Source organism: Rhincodon typus, chromosome 18 (genome assembly GCF_021869965.1).
Source record: "Rhincodon typus isolate 14 chromosome 18, sRhiTyp1.1, whole genome shotgun sequence".
NCBI lineage: Eukaryota > Metazoa > Chordata > Chondrichthyes > Orectolobiformes > Rhincodontidae > Rhincodon > Rhincodon typus.
Window position 1 is genome coordinate 37501500 of NC_063349.1, and position 18485 is coordinate 37519984.

Here is an 18485-nt window from a genome sequence, read left to right on the forward strand (position 1 = left end):
TCAATAAAACGTGTTGTCGAGAAAATGTTGACAATTGACCTTGCTGGCATAAAGGAAATGTTGTAAAGAGATTTCATAGATAAAGTGAGTTGATGCAATCACCAGCTGTCAGATTGTTTCACACAAGAGATGCGTGCTCCAAGAAATCTTTGGAGAAGGAGTTGGATTGTTTTGTAATTAAACATGTTATTTTTGTTCCTTCAAAGGTAGGACAATATGGGAGGTTGACTGAATAATTTGGAAATGGAAAAAACAGTAACTGTTCAGTAACAAATTTATATAAGACATAGAATTATAAAAAAGTTATTTACTTTTCATTAGTTTTATTTAAGAATTGTTTCTACATCTTCAAAGGCTTTCTTTAAAGACAAGAGGGAAATCTGTTAATATAGCAAGTAGGGTTAAGCAGGTAATTGGGGTTAATAAAATAATTGACTGTAAGATATAAAAGAGAGTCATGTGAGGCTGGGGAATAGACTGTTAATAAACTCTAGCTACAAAGAAAGGTATTTTGGTTTCTATTTCACTGACTTTGATCTAAACTGTAAGGAATCACAGTTATCTTCTATTGCGTTAGGCATGACTAATGAATGGAAAGTCTTTGTGGTGTAATGATAGTACCCTACCTCTTGGCCAGGAGGCCTAGGTTTTAGTCACCTGCTCCAGATGGTAATAATATCTCTGAACAGGTTGATAAGAAAATATCTCCTCCTTGATTCCCAATATCATCAGTTACACAAAAGCTTCTTGGTGCTACTTCAATTCAAATTTAAAGTGCATTAAAGAGTCCTGTTCAAATTTCAATGATCAAGTAATTTATAAATGAATTACCAGGACATTAAAATTAAATTATATTGAGTAAACAGGAGAAGTTTGCAAATTATAATTGACTGTGGTTGATGTACTTCATAAGTTGTGACATATACTGTAAAATAGTAGAAAACTAGTCAATGAAAAAGATTAATTGAATGTTCTGCAATTTCTGTATCTCCAGGAAAATCAATTGAAGTTGCTACATCATAGTTACTGTGAGGACATAACCTGTGGACATATTTTAGTTGTTTTGACAAATACAAGGCATAATCTTTAGTAGTTAGTATTCAAAAGCTCTAGTCACTAAAATAATGTTACAATATGGCTGGAATATAACTGGACGGTATATTTTCAGTTAATTGTGGTTGTGGGCAATGATGTGGAATAAGCGAAGGGGCCAGGGAATTGTTTGACAATCAACATTCAGCTGGCTGCTTGCTTGTTCCGTGCAATGCACAATCTTTCCAATGTCTTTCTAAACTAGGTTGAAGTGTTCCCCACGTAAAAGGTATAAATTTTGAAATTGACTGTAAGGGTAGTGTCATAATAGTGCAAATTTTCTAATTTTTCTCATGGAAGGTGCGCTTTGCACATATGAAATGAGGAGAGTTCAGCCAGTTTTGTGTGGAAATGTAAAAGTGGTTGAATTTCACTTTTTAAGACTTTAGAGTTTGAACTTCAGAGGGTTGGAATCCTAAAATAAAACACTTAAAATATTTTCATTTTTGCATTTTTGAACATATTTAATGGCAGCATCTTGATTACTGTTGCAGTTATGAACACTCTTACCTACACTGTCATGTGTGATGAGAAATTACTTCTGGAATTCAGTACCCAGAATACAGTGGATGTCAGGACATTAAGTAAATTTAAGAAGATAGACAAATTCCTACTTAGTAATAAGTTGAAGAGAGTGTGATCAGGAAGATAGAGATGAAGCGAAGATAAGATCAGCCATGATTGTATCAATTGGTAGAGCAGGCTCAAGAGGCTGAATTGCCTACTTCTGCTCCTAGTTCTTATGTGATCATGCAAACTACCATTGGATATAGTAATGGATTTTCTTAGTCTAATTGAAGCTGGCCTCCATAATCTTGTTCACATGATAAACATGGCCACAACCACCATGAACTTACATGCCTCAGGTTCATTTCAAGCTATTAAAGAGATACAGACAATCTAAATCAATTTTCAAAGCACAGTCGCATTGTTTGCCAGGGTAAGTTTAAACAAAAATCATTTTCATTCATGGAACACTGGGAACAGAAGTTTTCCAATTTAACTTAAAACTGCAGTTTGTCCATATTGCAGGATTCCCAAAATCAGAACGTTATTAACAGCACCTTTATAACTATCCAGCCTCCTACTTATAATGTCATGACCACCTTATACCAATTTACCAATACTCACATTGTCAGCAATAAAAAGGAGGAACAGTAGGACAGTGTTTATTTCCCAAGTGATTATGCCTTGAATTAAGATCACTCACCATGTCTGATACTTTTGAAGGAGACGGTAGACTGAAACAAATTCTTCAATGAGTCTAACTTTATATTCAAAAAAGGCTTTTTCGTATTATGCATGCTGTAGAACACTCTCCCATAACTTCTACCTTATCATATTTTAAGCAGATTTTGTCTGACTCTACTGAATATCTGTTATAATCTTTGTATTGTGAAAATACCTAATTATTGTTTTGAAAGAAAAACTGAAATGTTCTCCTTGTGCCTTACTATTGATTTGATGTTAGAGACAACATTGTTATTGAGCCATATCCACCCAAGTTGAATTTACAGAGGGCAGAGGTCCAGACAGGGCAACCGTTCTTCCTTGTGCTTCCAACAGAAGACCCTCCAATGTTGCATGTGGAAATTACAGCTACAAATCATGTTTATGTAGTGCCTTTAACATAGTGAACTGTCCCAAGGTATTTCAAAGCATTTTCAAAAGAACTTCATATTGAGCCCCATAAAAGATACTTGGATAGATGCTCAAAAATTTGGACAAAAATGGATTCTTTGTGAAGCTTATTAAGGAGAATTGAAAGAAAGAGAGATGATGAAGTTTAGCAAGGGAATTCTAGGGCTTAGCTTCTTTTCATTTGATAGCATTGCTGTCACTTGTGACATGATTAACATTGGGATGCTCAAGATGCCAGATTGGGGAAAAATTGATATCTCGGTGGCTTTCAGTGCTGGAGGAGATGACAAAGATTGGAAAGGAGTGATGCCATGGATAGATTCAAAAGCAAAAATGAGAATTTTTAAACTAAAGTGTGCGGGAGTCAATGTACAGTGATGAGATCAAGGCTGATGGGTAAATAAGGTTTTGGAATAAATCTTTAGCTCGGGTTGTGGGTGTTGAGGTTGGTTGGCTCGCCGAGCTGGTTTGTTGTTCCGCAGACGTTTCGTTACCGTGCTTGGTAACATCCTCTTGCAACCTCTGATGAAGCGTCAGTGTGTTTTCCCACCTGGTTTTTAAACTCTGGGGTCTGTGGTAAATGGGTAAATGGCATGACATAAGCATATACAGAAAGCAGAGATTTGGTGACTTCAAGTTTGAAGAGGCTAGAGTTGGAGGACTGGCGATAAATGTCTTAATATAGTTAAGTCTGGAGTTGATAATAGGTATGACTGAGGGGTTCAACAGCACTTAAAATGAAGCAGATGTGGAGTCAAGTGATAATACGGAAATGGAAATAAGCTGTTTCAGTGATGATGTGGATGTGTGGTCAGAAGTTCATCTGAGGTTAAATGTGACACCATGATTGTGAACAGTCTGTTTCAGCATCAAACAGTTGCCAGGAAAAGGGCTGGAATTAGTGGTTAGGGAATGGATATGTGTTGTGTACTGAAGACAATGGCTTCTGACTTTCAGGTAGTTTGTTGGAAAATGGTATGCTCATCTTGAACTGAATGTCAGACAAACAGTCTGAGAATTTAGAGAAGTGGAGGGAGGGATCAGGAGAAGTGGGTAAAAGGTTGAGTTTAGTGTCACCAGTGTATTTGCGGAAGATGATTCTGTGTTTTTGCATAATATCACTGAGGGGCAGCATATAGATGGGAAATAGCAAAGAACCAAGGGTATATCCTTGGGAGACAGCAAAGGCCATTGAGTGGGAGTGAGAAGACAAGCCTGATATGTAGGATTTAAACAGGGGTTCGGAGAAAGATGGGCATGGATTTGGAGGGTGTCAACATTTTCAAAGACATTGAAGACAAGATGGTAATTTGTCTGGATGGAGTGGTCAAAAATTGGATTTTTTGAGGAATGAAGGCAAAAATGAAGTATAATACCTCAGGAAGGAGAAACATTAACAATGTCAACTAACCAGGCAGTCAGGAGGGAATGTTGGGTAGACAACTCTTCAATGGGAATAGGGGTGAGGGCATGAATAAAAATCTATAAAAATATGCAAGTTTTGATTCAGGACAGGGAAAGTCTTGGAGGAAGCTTGGTATGTTTGGTTTGAGGTGACAGAGGCAGCTGACCAATGGTCTGAATTTTAGTGGTAAGAAACTCCATGAGGTCCATTTGATGGATGTGAGGCAAATGTTCTCTGACATTCTCCATTAATTTGTATTCTTCTTTCGTAAAATTCTGTAACTAGCAACTTCCTCACTAACTGAGTGTTATTTAGTTGTACTGTATCTGACTAATTTGACATTTCAAGATAAAACTAGTTTAATTTGAAAGAAACTGGAAAAGTATCAGAGTTGAATGTGCAATGTGGGTTCACTGAAAGGCCTGGATATCAATGTCTTCATGGGGGCACTGCCATTTGTATTAAAACAAATCATGTTCAGTTAAGTTGTAGCATCCAGTTTATTAGCTTTTATAATGCTATTTTTAATTAACCTTTATACTGCATCTAAGGGTATATTTTTGAATCCTGGCATTAAAGTACCATAGATAGAACAAACTGCTTCCTTGTCAAATTATATTTTTAAGCTGTTTAGACTAGCAGTTTTAGAAATCATGTTTATTAAGGAAAATCTTTAAGTAGTCTAATTGCCAGTACAAATCGAAACACTGCAATTCTGTTGAAGGTGCCTCCAACCGATAGAGACATGATTCCAACATTAGTCCTCAATGGAAGCATGCAGCGTTAGATCTACTGCATTTTGGCCACAGCTGGGAAGTAGATATCATTCACTGATGTTTGGGATTGTTCAATGCAGGTTCCAAAAATTTGCAAAGGTGATTAGGTGCCAAAAAGTCAGACTTTTTGGCAGTGGATGCAGATGTTCACTGATGCTGCATATTTACTTCACACACTACTGTCCTTATTTTAACAATATTGTTTCCTTTAAGGTTACCTTTACCTCCAGGTACGCTGGCTACACTTTGGGAAAATGATAAGCTGTTCAAGGAGCTTTACTTCACTAAATATCCAGTAAGCATGATACATCAGAAACATTTTCCTCTTACTATGAGTACAATCTGCATGCAAGATGAGCAAATTCTTTTGCGTCAGTGTTTGAAATATTTTCTATTTTTGACATCTGGAGAGACATTTTGACACCACTTAGTGAGCTTTGACTAAGTCATCAGAAACTGCCTGGAGTCTTAACCTGAGGCTTGTATGAGTCAGCAGAATTGCTGCTGCAGAACCACAATGTAATCTGGAGTTTCCACAACCCTGAGCATTGTCAGACTACCTGACTGTTTCTCTTAATGCCAAGAATCATTCCCTCCAGAATGTATACCTATTTTTCTGGATCAATGTGCAGCTGCTAACAGGACTCATAAAGATGGGCGGAGGTAATGTTTTTGCCCATTTGTTAGTCTTTTCATAAACAATACAATTTTTAAAAAAGATGGATTTGAACAATATTCTGTACTCAGTTAATGTATGGTTCAAGGAAAGAATTGATTAGTTTTTTGACAGAAATGCAGATCCAGATCTAAATATTGTGTTGTTTGAATAATTAATTTCATGGCATGGGGTGAACTGACATTTTTTCAAAATGGCATGGCTTGTTTTATTAGAATATTGTTGACTATTTAGAATTTTGTGAACTTTCTCAGCTGCTGTGGTGCAGTTGTCACAACTATCAAAGTGTGAACAGTGTTTCCAGTCAGGTTGTTGGATGTGGATTGGCCTGAAGTCTTCTCACTGAGATGAAAGCTCTTGACTGTTTCTTTTTCAGCTTTTTAGTTTCAGAGCATCAACCAGGCATGGAAATGCCTCAAGATAAATATTGTTGAATTAACTGCGGAGGTACGCACTTTACCAAGTGCCCTCTTCACTTGTATATAACTGTATATAAAGTAGCATCTGTAAATAAAAATGGCACAGCATATTAACTTTTGGGAAGTTGGGTTGGGCATTCTCTCCAATTTCATGGTTCATATATTTTCCATTGCACCAAATAAATTTAATAGCATGGAATGGAGGTTAATAGAGGCAGATATTAAGCAAACAATGTAATTATTTTCTCTCAAAATAGTCATTTAGTGCTACAGAAGTTGAGCATTGTTGAAAAAGGGACACATTTTGTCAAAGCTGTTTTCCTCTGCCTGCCTTTCATTTTGACTTAATTCTTCAGAAGGTGACAAGAGGGCTGCAGAGATGCTTGGTACAGCACACCAGCTGTATATAAATTTTGCGATATTTATCAGGGAAGTTGCAGTGATACGAAATAGTGACACTGGGAGTTATACTGAACAGGCAACTATAAAATACGAAAGGTACAGGAACAGTTGAAGTAAACACGTAACCATGATTTTAATCCTTTCCCTACCTGTCTACCCAGGGTTACTATGATACTATGGATGCTGGCTATATGGATAATGATGGCTATTTGTACGTCATGTCACGGGTGGATGATGTAATTAATGTGGCAGGTCATAGGATTTCAGCTGGTTCTATTGAAGAGGTAATATTATTTTCACAGCTTTTATCCCCATTTTATAACCTTCCTTTCTCCCAAAACTCTTCTTCCTGCGCAAAGATAATCCACCATCTTGTCTACCTCTAGGAATGATCCTCAGAACTTCTGAGGAAGGGTCACTGGACCTGAAATTTTAACTCTGATTCCTCTTTACAGATGCTGCCAGACCTGCTGAGCTTTTCCAGCAACTTTTGTTTTTGTTTATGAATATGAGACTTGTCATGGTACAATATCTTTCCTCTTCCCTCTGCGTAAAACGGCATCTGATGATTTAATGGTCAACACACTTTGTCACCAATTCCTTCTGTTTAAATCTAAATTCAATAACGTGAAATGCAAGATCTGTTTTTAAAATACTGGCCGTGAGTTACCAAAGAAAAATGAACAATTTACTAGATATGTTTACTGCTGTTCTTGCAGGCTATTATCACTCATCAAGCTGTAACAGACTGTGCCGTTGTAGCCCTCGAGGATTCTGTCAAGGGGCATGTTCCAGTAGCTTTATGTGTTTTAAGGACTGGTGAGATCATTAATTTTACACATTCAATAATGTTGTACCTAACATTAAAAAATAAACCTTTATCACATTTTAACTCAAGAAACATATATACCAGGTGTGACTGAGACATTCGAGGAACTCACTGAAGAGATTATTAAAATTGTTCGCGACTCCATTGGTCCAGTTGCTGCTCTTAGGAAAGTGGTCTTTGTACCCGTGTTACCAAAGACTCGTTCTGGCAAGACACCTCGTTCTACACTTTCAGCAGTTGCAAATGGCAAGCCTTACCAAGTATGTTTGTGTTTTATTTTATTTTATAAAGCAGTGCATTTAAATTTAAAGCTGGCACCTTTTGGGTTGTCATTAATATAATACTTTTATTTGTGATACCTTCAACATTCACACACTTTGCCTTTTCTTGGAGGCTCCTAGCCTCTGCAGCTTATAGTATGTTTTAGCACCGAGGAAAAGTTAGGTAATATCATGGTTGCAAGCACTAACAGTCACAAAGCTGGATTCAGTGCTGTATAGTACTATGTAATGTCAAAGTTACACTTTTCCTGTCGTGGCCTCCTCTACATCAGGGAAACCAAGTGGAGGCTTGGGGACCGCTTTGCAGAACACCTATGCTCGGTTCGCACTAAACAACTGCACCTCCCAGTTGCAAACCATTTCAACTCCCCCTCCCATTCCGCAGACGACATGTCCATCCTGGGCCTCCTGCAGTGCCACAACGATGCTACCTGAAGGTTGCAGGAACAGCAACTCATATTCCACTTGGGAACCCTGCAGCCCAATGGTATCAATGTGGACTTCACAAGCTTCAAGATCTCCCCTCCCCCTACTGCATCCCAAAACCAGCCCAGCTCGTCCCGGCCTCCCTAACCTGTTCTTCCTCCCACTTATCCCCTCCTCCCACCTCAAGCCCCACCCTCATCTCCTACCTACTAACCTTATCCCGCCCCCTTGACTTGTCCGTCCTTCCTGGACTGACCTATCTCCTCCCTACCTCCCCACCTACATTCACCTTTACTGACTCCATCCCCACCTCTTTGACCGGTCTGTCTCCTCTCCACCTTTCTTCTCCTCTTTCCATCTCCTATCCACCTCCCCCTCTCCCCATATTTATTTCAGAACCCCCTTCCCCTCCCCCATTTCTGAAAAAGGGTCTAGGCCTGAAACGTCAGCCTTCCTGCTCCTCTGATGCTGCTTTGCCTGCTGTGTTCATCCAGCTCTACACCTTGTTATCTCAGATTCTCCAGCATCTGCAGTTCCTACTACCTCTACACTTAAAGCATGTGCCAGCTCTTAATGTGGCAAACACATTACATGTACATCAAGCAAATAGACAGTGTTGAAAATCAGAGGGGAGCAGACCCTACTGGTGTAAAGGGAAATTGCAGTCAGTCAAGGAATATCACCCAGGCATCAAGGGGCTGGTCCAGTTCTATTCCATGGAGTTAGCTATGGTCAGTCAGGTCCACTGTCAAGTTGAAACTGAGGATCTGGATCTTTGCAATCTAGGAATGGGCCACAGTAGGTCCTACAGGTCAAGTGTGTACAATTTGAGGTTTACAGCTGATTTGTCAGGATGCTGTGCAGATACTAGTTCAGGGGCTAGGTCACTTTTTACTGCAATGAGACAAGAGGGTAGATTTATTACGATGTATGTGGATAGGAAGAGTAATGAGTTGTCGCCAGTGAGTGAGTAGGAAGCATGAAGGGCAGGAATACTTAGAAATTTGGGAGAATGAGGAAGTGAGTGTTATTGAGTGGACATGATGCATGCAAACATGTGTTGTGGTCCATGAGAATTGGTACGATGTGTCTGCAGTGCTAGAGTTGGTGCAATTCGTAGCATTTTGAATACGAAGTAGCAGAAAGAATATGATGGTTCTCTACCCTTGCAGAGCACAGAATATCTGTGCACACCTTCTTCCTCCACTGCTGTGCATTGTGTTTTCCATGGGAAACAGCACTGATCCGGATCGCTGTCTGGGTCCAGGACTGGCTGTTGCTGGTGTCAAGCTCCCTTTTGCTGGTAAGCAGGATATAACATTAACCCTCCGCTTATCACTACCTTCCTCTCAGCCAGCCTATCCACCAGCATCACTAATTCCCTGTGGGTGAATAAATGAACTAACTTTCCTTTCTGGGCCACAATATGAATGTAGAGACTCAAGCACAACAAAGAAAGCTAGTTCCTGGCTTACAGCATCTGGAGTAATGGAGGTGCTAGCAGGGTGAACATTGGGATATTCCATTATTGGTGAATCTTTCCACTTCTCTTGCCAAACAATTGCATGAGACAGACAAGGGATGAAGAGTGGAAGGTTGCATGAGCAAAGTCATCCTGAGCCACGGCAGACTGGGCACCAAAAATCTCACTTGAGAAAACACTTGTGTGAAAATGGAAAAATTCAATCCTTATTTATTAATGAACAAGGAGTGATATTAATTAATCCACTTGTGTTTTTGGAAAAGTTCCACATGAGGAATCTTTGGCTGTTTTGTTGAGGTTTGATGCTACAACTCTTCTGTCTTTAAATTTAATGTGTATTTCTGTGAGGCAGACCCTGATTAAAATATAAAAGATAGAAGACTAATAATAGCATAGAAAGGAAATTGATCCACCCAGTTTCTAACGAAACAAAAACAAACTATTATTTGTAAACTGAAAATTCTAACAAATTGAACCTCATTAAGAGATGTGTAAGGACTTAGATAAGTCCTAGCTGAGTAGTGGCAGTAGTTAAGTCCAGTCACTCAGAACTGGTAAGATTGAAGAAAACGGAGTACAGATGCAGAAGGTAAGGACAAGTTGCTGCAGCTTTTTCTGTTAGTGGAAGATAACATTGGTTGGTCTATTCCATTCAGATGAACACAGACATATAATATTTTTGGCAGAGACCAGATCTGTTGAACTTAGATTGATTGTAAGCTGCTGTTAGCTGGGGATCACATTCCTGAACTGTTTGGTGAAGAATACAGTGTTTGTAGGATTTCGAGTGAGCATGAACAGCAAAATGTGAGTCGACTGTGGAGCCAATTCATTATGTCTGTCTTGGTTGTATCTACCTTCTAATGTGCAATTTATAGTTCTTTATTTAACCAAAATTTACTTGTTAATTCATATTTAACTCATGATAATTCTGGATCTTGCAGTATAGGAGAGATAGTATTTAATGTTAACTTTATTGACTCATTTTGTTTTTCAAACCATGGATGTGGATCTACTAGTAAACAACTGGAATTTTGGTTACTTTAAAATAAAGCTCCTGTTTTCTATGAGATTGTAACAGTATACTTCCAAGCCAGAGAATAACACACAGAGCCCGTCACAAAATGTTGAATTGAATGTTTGATTTTTAAAAAAATTATAGACACTCACAAACCATTCCTGCCAAATTCGGGCACCTGCCTATTCATTACAATCAGTCAATACCCTCCCCTCCCTTCAATGTTATAGACGTAACTAATTTCCCAATAAATGAAACCCCACATTCTTTACCAATGGCTGAGGACCTACATCCCATTACACCAAATGTCACATTCTAATTCCACAGTTCTGTCACATGCCATGTTTTCCCTCTCATCATCACAGCATGCCAATACAAGTGGCATTGAGGAAAATCATTCCATTAATCTATAAAGTGTCAATTTGGTGAGTCTTTTGCATTGTTAGAAATCCTGGACCTGCTTTAACATTATACTCTTGTACTTGGGGTTAGAGGTGCGAGTTCTGAGGAAAGACTGCAGACACTTTGGCTATTTATACTTGAAATAAATTCGGTTGACAAATCGCTGGAATAATTGTTAGATCCTGATGGCTATGGCTGTGGAAGCAGTTTAAAGCTCCTCTGGATTAATCAATTTAAATAAGTTGAATATTTAGTGCACTTGAATAACACTTCCTATTGTAATTCGGAACTCAAATGCTACTTCACAGGACTGTTTGTCACATTTTTAAATGTTATCTATATCTTGTCAGTTTTTTATTTTTTTTTTGTTACTTCACTACTAATGCAGCAAAGGAATTCACAAAATTACCAGACTGTATTTGACAGATATATTTAAAACGTAATAGTCAATATCTTTTGGTTTTTTTCTTATAAAATAGCAGAATATAATTCTTCCTGAGCTGTTTGCCTTAAAAACGGGGTTAAAGTTGTTCTGATAATTTAACTGATTTTAATCATATGCTACTACTGTTAATGGCTAACGTTATTTACCTTCTTGTATAGATAACAACAACCATTGAAGATCCCCGTGTTTTCTCAGAAATAGAAGCAATCTTGAAGCAGAGAAAAATTACATCTTAACATTCAATCCCCTCTTATTATCACTTTTGTAAGTGGTGATCAGCAATTCCAAGTCCATATAGAAACTACATTCAGAGATATGCCTAAGCTGAATTTTTTAATTTCTGTCTATGTTTAAAACTTTATAGGACACAACAAACATTTATTTCTGTAGTGATGTAACTTTGAAAGGGTCAAATACAGTATATGTTGGCATATTGTTGGAAATTTAAGTTATACTGAAAGTATTTTACTTATTGGTTTTCTTTGAGTTATTATCTCAACTATAATTAAATGGTCATACATATCATGAAGGTAATACACAATCTGCACATTGCTAACTGGAGTTTTCCACCTTGTTTCCTCAAAAGAAAATGAATAAAGTTCAATTTCCAATTAAACATATTCTAGACAAAATATATATTTAAAATACAACTTTTGTACAAAGGTAGCCTTTTTTCAATTGTAAGAACAATTTTAAGACTTTGTTCAGATATAACAAAATCTAACACAGAATTATTAGCAAAAATTTCATACAATCACTACCATGCAACCTGGAGCAAAATTGGAATCATTTGTTTCCATAAAGAAATGCTGGAAATGGTGTTATTTTAGGTTTCCAATCATAAGAGAAAACTTGTTAGCGAAATTCATGTAAAATGATCCTTCACAGTGGTTAGATGTCCTGGATAATCCAAGAAATTTACAAAAGGAAACAATCTTTTAAAATGCCTCCTCTTTGGTGCATTTGCTTGCTTGAGTTAAAAATTATTTTACAGCCTAGTTATCACAACAGGCAACAAAACTGTTGAACTTTCTTGTGAATATCTGTTGTATCTGTACAGCCTAACTTTTTAAAATTATGAATAATACTTCTACTTTTAGATTATGTTAAAAGTCATTATTAGTTATAGCTGTCATTTTCATTCATGAATTAAGACAAGAAGCCATTACTGCAATTGTTATCTCTGAAACCTAAGGTGATTTCAGATCTAATGATTTCATATCATGATTTTGCAACTCTCTTCTGTGTCATATCTTTGGCCAAATAATTTGTTTTAAGCATCTTGTGTTCTTATCCATTTTGCAGAACCGTCATTTCTGAAATTCTTTATTTAATATCTTTCTGGGCTGAGAAGTTGTGTATTTCACATTTAAACATCTGTTTGTAATGCTAGAAACTTTTTTAAAATCAAAACTCAAGAAGAGTTTCGCTATCCTGCATAATTTTATATTAACTGCACCAACTTGTAAAATCTCCTTAGATAGATTAGTGTTCAATTTTGTTTGATTCTCCTGTAAAGTGTGGTGGGAACTTTTGATAGACTAAAAGTACACTTTAAATGGCAGTTGTCAGAAATGAATTGTACTACTACTGTATGTTATTAGACTACTGATGCAAAAATTACTCTGCGCTTTATAAATCAACAAAAAAATCTGATTCTCAGTATGAGACTGAAGGGTGGATATCTACCTGTTCCCACTCAATACACAAGTAAAATTTAGGACACACTATGGCAACCTCTAACCTCATGTTCAGAAAGGTAGCAACCTGGGGTAGAGGAGGACTGTCATTTTTATGAAAAATACTTCTGTTTGATTTATTTAAATTATATGGCTATTCATTCTAAATTCTTTTTATTCAGAAGTGCATACTTTATCCATTCATTTTTAAATATAGTTATTATAGACACTCAGTTCAAAATGTTGCATTGGCCTCTCATATGTACCTTTAATTCATCTAGTATTTTTGGGGTAGGTTATTTTGGAGATTAATCAAACAATTTTGCATTCCCTTACCTTATTATAAGTTGAAATATTTAAGGTAGTTTTTTCTTATGTATCTAAATGGAAAATTTAATGTCCAAATCAAGGATGGTTTATTTTATTTGAATTTGGTAAATAATAAACATGTCAGGTTTCTGTCAAACCAAGCAGATTTTAGTTATATGATAAACAAAATTGAATTTTTACTGCACATTAAATTTTAAATGAAGTATGGTAGATTATCTGCAGCTTGCCCTAATGTTGTAAAATTACTTCTTTTTCATTACAGCCCCAACATAAGCAACAATTTAGATTCATTGGACAGTAGTTGCTATTTGTAAATAGCAGTTGACTCTAAATATGGACAAAAAATTAATGTTCATTTGACTCATTTTATTCTTTGCATACCTTATCATCTGAGTTTACATATCAGTATAAAAGTAAAAAAACATGGAATTTTTTTTGTTATCTAGCCTGGTGATCTAATTTTCTAACAAATAAAATGTGAAACCTAAGCTATTACGAAATTTACCCCTACCCCCACAATAATCTGACAGAGCTGTAAAGCTTCAGCACATGAAATTTAAATAAATCGTATTGCAGGCATAACAGCAGTTTGCAAAAGGTGCATTAAAATGAGTTACTGACAGTTGGATTAGTTTTCTGTATTATTTTGAAGGAGAAAGTAAATTGTTTTTAATAACAATACTATTTCAAGAACTATACAAATAAAGACAAACCATCAACAACAAAATCTTAACAACTCACCCTTTTGCAGGTAGCTTGAAGCCTTAAATTGGCAGAGAATATATGAAAATTTTGCCAACATAATTAACCTGGATAAAAGAATAATCAGCGCATTTAGTCTGAAGCCACAACATGGATTCTTACTGAAACAGCATCTTGAACATCTTGTATCATTTACAAAATGTACTTCTGCAACAGCTCCTTTGACTGTAACTTAGGTGGGTCAGTAAAAGTGTTACGGAGTTGGACCCCATTAGCATGCTGGAACCAATGGACTTCAAGCCACAAGCCATTGTGCCAGTGGTGCCAGACTGCTTTCTGCTGCTTGACATTTGCAGGTCTGCTCAGAAAACCTGGAGTCAGTTTATCAAACATTATGTTATAAATAACCATCAGTTTTCTTCTGAAAGCTGTCCATCAAAGTCCTCATTTGAATCCTCTCAAGCAGGACTATTGTGTGACTTTATCATCTGGTGAGCTGGTGTTCTTTGTCCATTGCTTGGGTAGAGTGCAGTTTCTGCCTTAATAGCTTAAAGTAATGATTCTGACACATTTTCGATTGAAGGATCCCTTTCGAAAGGGATTAGTATTCATGTATGCTGCGCATCCCCTCTCCCCTCACAAACCACACCTGAATTATAATACCATAATTAAAAAGTGTTCCATCTAAAGAGTGGACAACATTTTTAAGAAAATGGCTATTTACTTATAGGTGTCTACGTCTCACTGCAGTTTGTCTATCTTTGGCAGAATTGCAGAGAGATCAGCACATTTAGTCAGAAGCCATAACAAAGACTTTTACTGAAACAGCATCTTCAACATCTTGTACAAGTGTTCGGAAATCAGAGCGCAGAAGTTACCACTTTGGAAGCAAGGGTGTGGTGGGAGACCATAATTGTGGGAAGAACACAGCACTGAGTCATCAACAGCTCCTTGAGAGAACAGAATCCTAAGAAAGTATGAACTTGGAAGGAGTAGAAAATTAGAAGCAACAGATTGAAGAGAACAGGAGGTCAGAAAAAGTAGCATTATACAGATAGCCAGGACATCACAGATGAATGGGAGAATAAAACCTGGAGAAAATGGGATCCCGGATTGAGCAAACACTAGTAAGGAGTGGGAAGATGGAGATAACAGGGGCACAACTGAACAAGAGGAGAGAGAAAACAGGAATATAAAGAGGCAAGGAATGTTTAGCGAGTCTAGCACAGGATGTGTCAAAACTTGGAGCAAGCAGGAGGCAAGAGAGAGCAAGCAGACAGGAAGATCAGTAGTTGGAGAAGGTAATAGAGGAGCAGGAGTTTAAGAGTCCTAAGGGACCAGAGCATGGCAAGATGAACAGAACATGCCTCCAAATGCCACTTTACTTTTCCTTTGACCAATGTAGCTCGGGCAGTCACCTATTATTGCTGCCTGTAAAACGATTGTTGTAAAATGCTTGGGGAAAGTTGGAGATCAATCCTAAGGCTATCTGTGGCTTGCACATTATAAGAGCTTTGAGGTAAAAGAAAGAAGTGAGATGATATGAGGAGGATAAAGTGTGAGCCTACTGTTAACTTTGGTTACAGTGCCAGAGCAAGCCACTACTTCACACATGACTGCTGTATCTATGTCAACAACCATGTCGTTGTTTGGGGTTAAGACTTGCAGCCACGTCTCACCTGCCCATTAAGTGCAACTGTGGAAAGTGTGTTTCTATGTGTAATGCCATCTGTTCGGCTAGCCAGATCAGTCATGATCATACTGAATGGTGGAGCAGACTTGAGGGGCCATATGGCCTACTTTGGTTTCTCTTTCTTATGGTGACAGGCATAGATGAATAGCAGGTAGTACATACAATCTGAGATACATATATGTGGCTTGCTGCAGTGTGTTTAAATTTGAGGGTGCAGCGAATCTTGTGTTAACAGGAAGAGTCATGACTTCTGGAGATTGTAAGTAGGTGAGTTGTGGGATGTGGTGAATTGAGCAGTGTCTGAGGTTAGTGATATAATGAGAAAGATATGGCATGTGAAGTTGCATTTACCTGACCACTTTCGAGGGGTTGTGAACTTCTTTAAGATTTTGTTCGTATTCCTGGGGCTAGATTCTTTAGATTGAATACCAAATCACAAAATTTGTCTGCAGAGATTCATGGTTCCCTATGAGTAAATCACATCTATTTTTCTGTCTTCCTGTGTTAAGGCCTTATTTTGTATTCATGGTTTTGTTGCATATCTCCAGAGTGATGCAGAGATGACACTAGTTCTAACTCTGGAATAGGTTTATTTCTAGTTGTTTACAATATCTGAGCCATCATAGGATTTTTCTCAATAGCTCAGAATCCAAGTCTGTTTTGCTGGAAACTTCAGTGGTGTCAGGTTAACTCTTACCTTCACTCACAGGTTTAAACAATTAAGTAAGTCTACATGATCAGTGAACAAAACATCTTGCAGCACAGTTGTAGTGTCCCTACCTCTGAACCAGGTGGACCAACTTCAAGTTCCCCTTCTCGACGTGTGTAATAACATCTCTGAACAGGTTGATTCAGAAGATATCTAGATCTGTGGACAAAGATGCTTGCGGCACAGTGGTTGTATCCCTACCTCTGTGCAAGAAGCTTGGGTTCAAGTCTCAACTGCTCCAGACCATCTCTTGGCCATCTCTGACCAAGTTGTTTAGGAAATATTAAGTGAAAAGACTAATATAAATTGAAAAGTTCTGTCCTGTGATGTCACTTTTGAATGTTTACCCAGTTAAAATTACCTTTTAGAATGATTTCTAATGGCTTCTTCAACTGCAAATGCATTTTTTCATTAAAGGGTGGAATCTGGCTTCAGGTAGTGCACAATAATTTTACTTGTGTTACCTCTTTTAAAATTCACGCAGGGAACAATTCAACAGCACATCTAGTATAAGCTGCAGGCTACAAAGTTTGTGGGCTACCTGCATTAAAGGAAATAACTGCATGGCAATCCTTCAACATGACCTACAGAGTTGTTTTTGGGCGAAGTCTAATTTCATGGCCTAAATAGCTAGAAAGGATATTTTAAAATTAAACTGTAAATATTTTCTTGAGTTGCTAAGCTGAACGACTATAGATTGCAAATCAGCTGTCCAACCAAGATAACCAATGTAGACCGACTGAGGTGACAATGAAGGACTGTCCTTCTCAACCTGTCCTCTTGCCTGAGGTGTGGTGACCCTCTGGTTAACCAATTATCAGTCATCTCTCTCTAACGAGAGAAGCCCTCTGATCTGCTAAGACTATGGCAACTCTACCTTTTAATGTGAAATACTACTGTTTTATGCAAGGCTTAACCAGAAGGTGTCCCAAAAATCTTTCTTGCAACCAACTCTGTTTGTCTGAAAATTGACTACTTGTCAGGTCTGAGGCCAAGAAGGGTTGGAAATATGCTTCAGTGCATTTTCAGGCTCCTTTTCTGGAGAATAAACATGCAGGCCCATTAATGTGTGCACAAATGCAAAATAAATTCGAGGTAAGTGCAACCCTAGCCATGTTTTCCATGATCTCTCCTCATTGAACCTTGAGTGAGAGACTGCTGTTGAGTATTTAAATGTTTACTAAGGGGATCTCAGACTATTTTTAAAGAAGAGTTGACAATACAAGATTAAATACTTTCTGCCCATTTCCTGGTGAACTTTATATAAAATAAAACTGCTCAGCAATAAACCAATCTGAAATTGCCAGTTCTCTTATATAGACAGCATAAACAGAACATTCATATGGAAAATAGAATTCTAATTGTTCAACACGATGCAGTAAGTGTTCAATTTGCTTTTAAGATACACAGTTATAACAGACTATAGTGATCTTAACTTGGAAGGAATTGGTTGCTCAAAAGTGGGAAAATATTCTGAGAGTCTTGCTGTAACTCCGTTAGAAACCCTTAAGAAATAGTGCAAATAGCTTATTGAATTCCTTTGTATAAAGAGCAGTTGAACAATCCACTTCATATTGGTTCGTTGAAGTGACTTTCGAAACAGCATATGACAGTAGTACTCTTTATTGACAGTGCAAAATAACTATATCACCATTAGCTTTGACTGAAATCAGGCAGTAAACAAATCTGGAACTAAACAAAGTGTTTGATCATACAGAACAGCAAAGAGAAATAACTAAAGGACAATAAAGCTGAAGTCAAAGTAGCTGTAGCTTGCACCTAGAATATTAATGCGATCACAATATATCTCAACCGTTTTTTACAATTAAAGTGTAACAATATAACAAATAATACTACGTCAGACAATAAATCTGATCAGATTGCTAACACTTTGTATGTTTTTTTGCATAACACTGTCTTTCAGTTGCTTTGTCTAATAAAGTGAATTTAACAGTACAAAGTCTTTACAAGGCAAGCTTGGCAGAAGCTTGCAGACAATTTGAGAGAATTCAACAAATGTCAAGTTATAAAGACTGAAGATTTATTCTAAGTGGCAACACCAAATATACTTGGTTGG

The 18485-nt window shown here is 37.4% G+C and overlaps 1 protein-coding gene across 2 annotated transcripts in view; it reads left to right on the forward strand.

The window, feature by feature from the left end:
- Positions 1–11945, forward strand: part of acss3 (acyl-CoA synthetase short chain family member 3) — a 58292-nt gene extending 46347 nt beyond the window's left edge. For both annotated transcript variants that reach the window (XM_048608061.1, XM_020517903.2), the window contains exons 12-16: positions 5128–5209; positions 6573–6695; positions 7131–7230; positions 7325–7500; positions 11454–11945. In XM_048608061.1, the coding sequence (XP_048464018.1) occupies positions 5128–5209; positions 6573–6695; positions 7131–7230; positions 7325–7500; positions 11454–11531 (559 nt within the window). In that variant the 3' untranslated portion in view covers positions 11532–11945. The remainder of the gene's footprint in view (positions 1–5127; positions 5210–6572; positions 6696–7130; positions 7231–7324; positions 7501–11453) is intronic.
- Positions 11946–18485: the final 6540 nt, after the last annotated feature.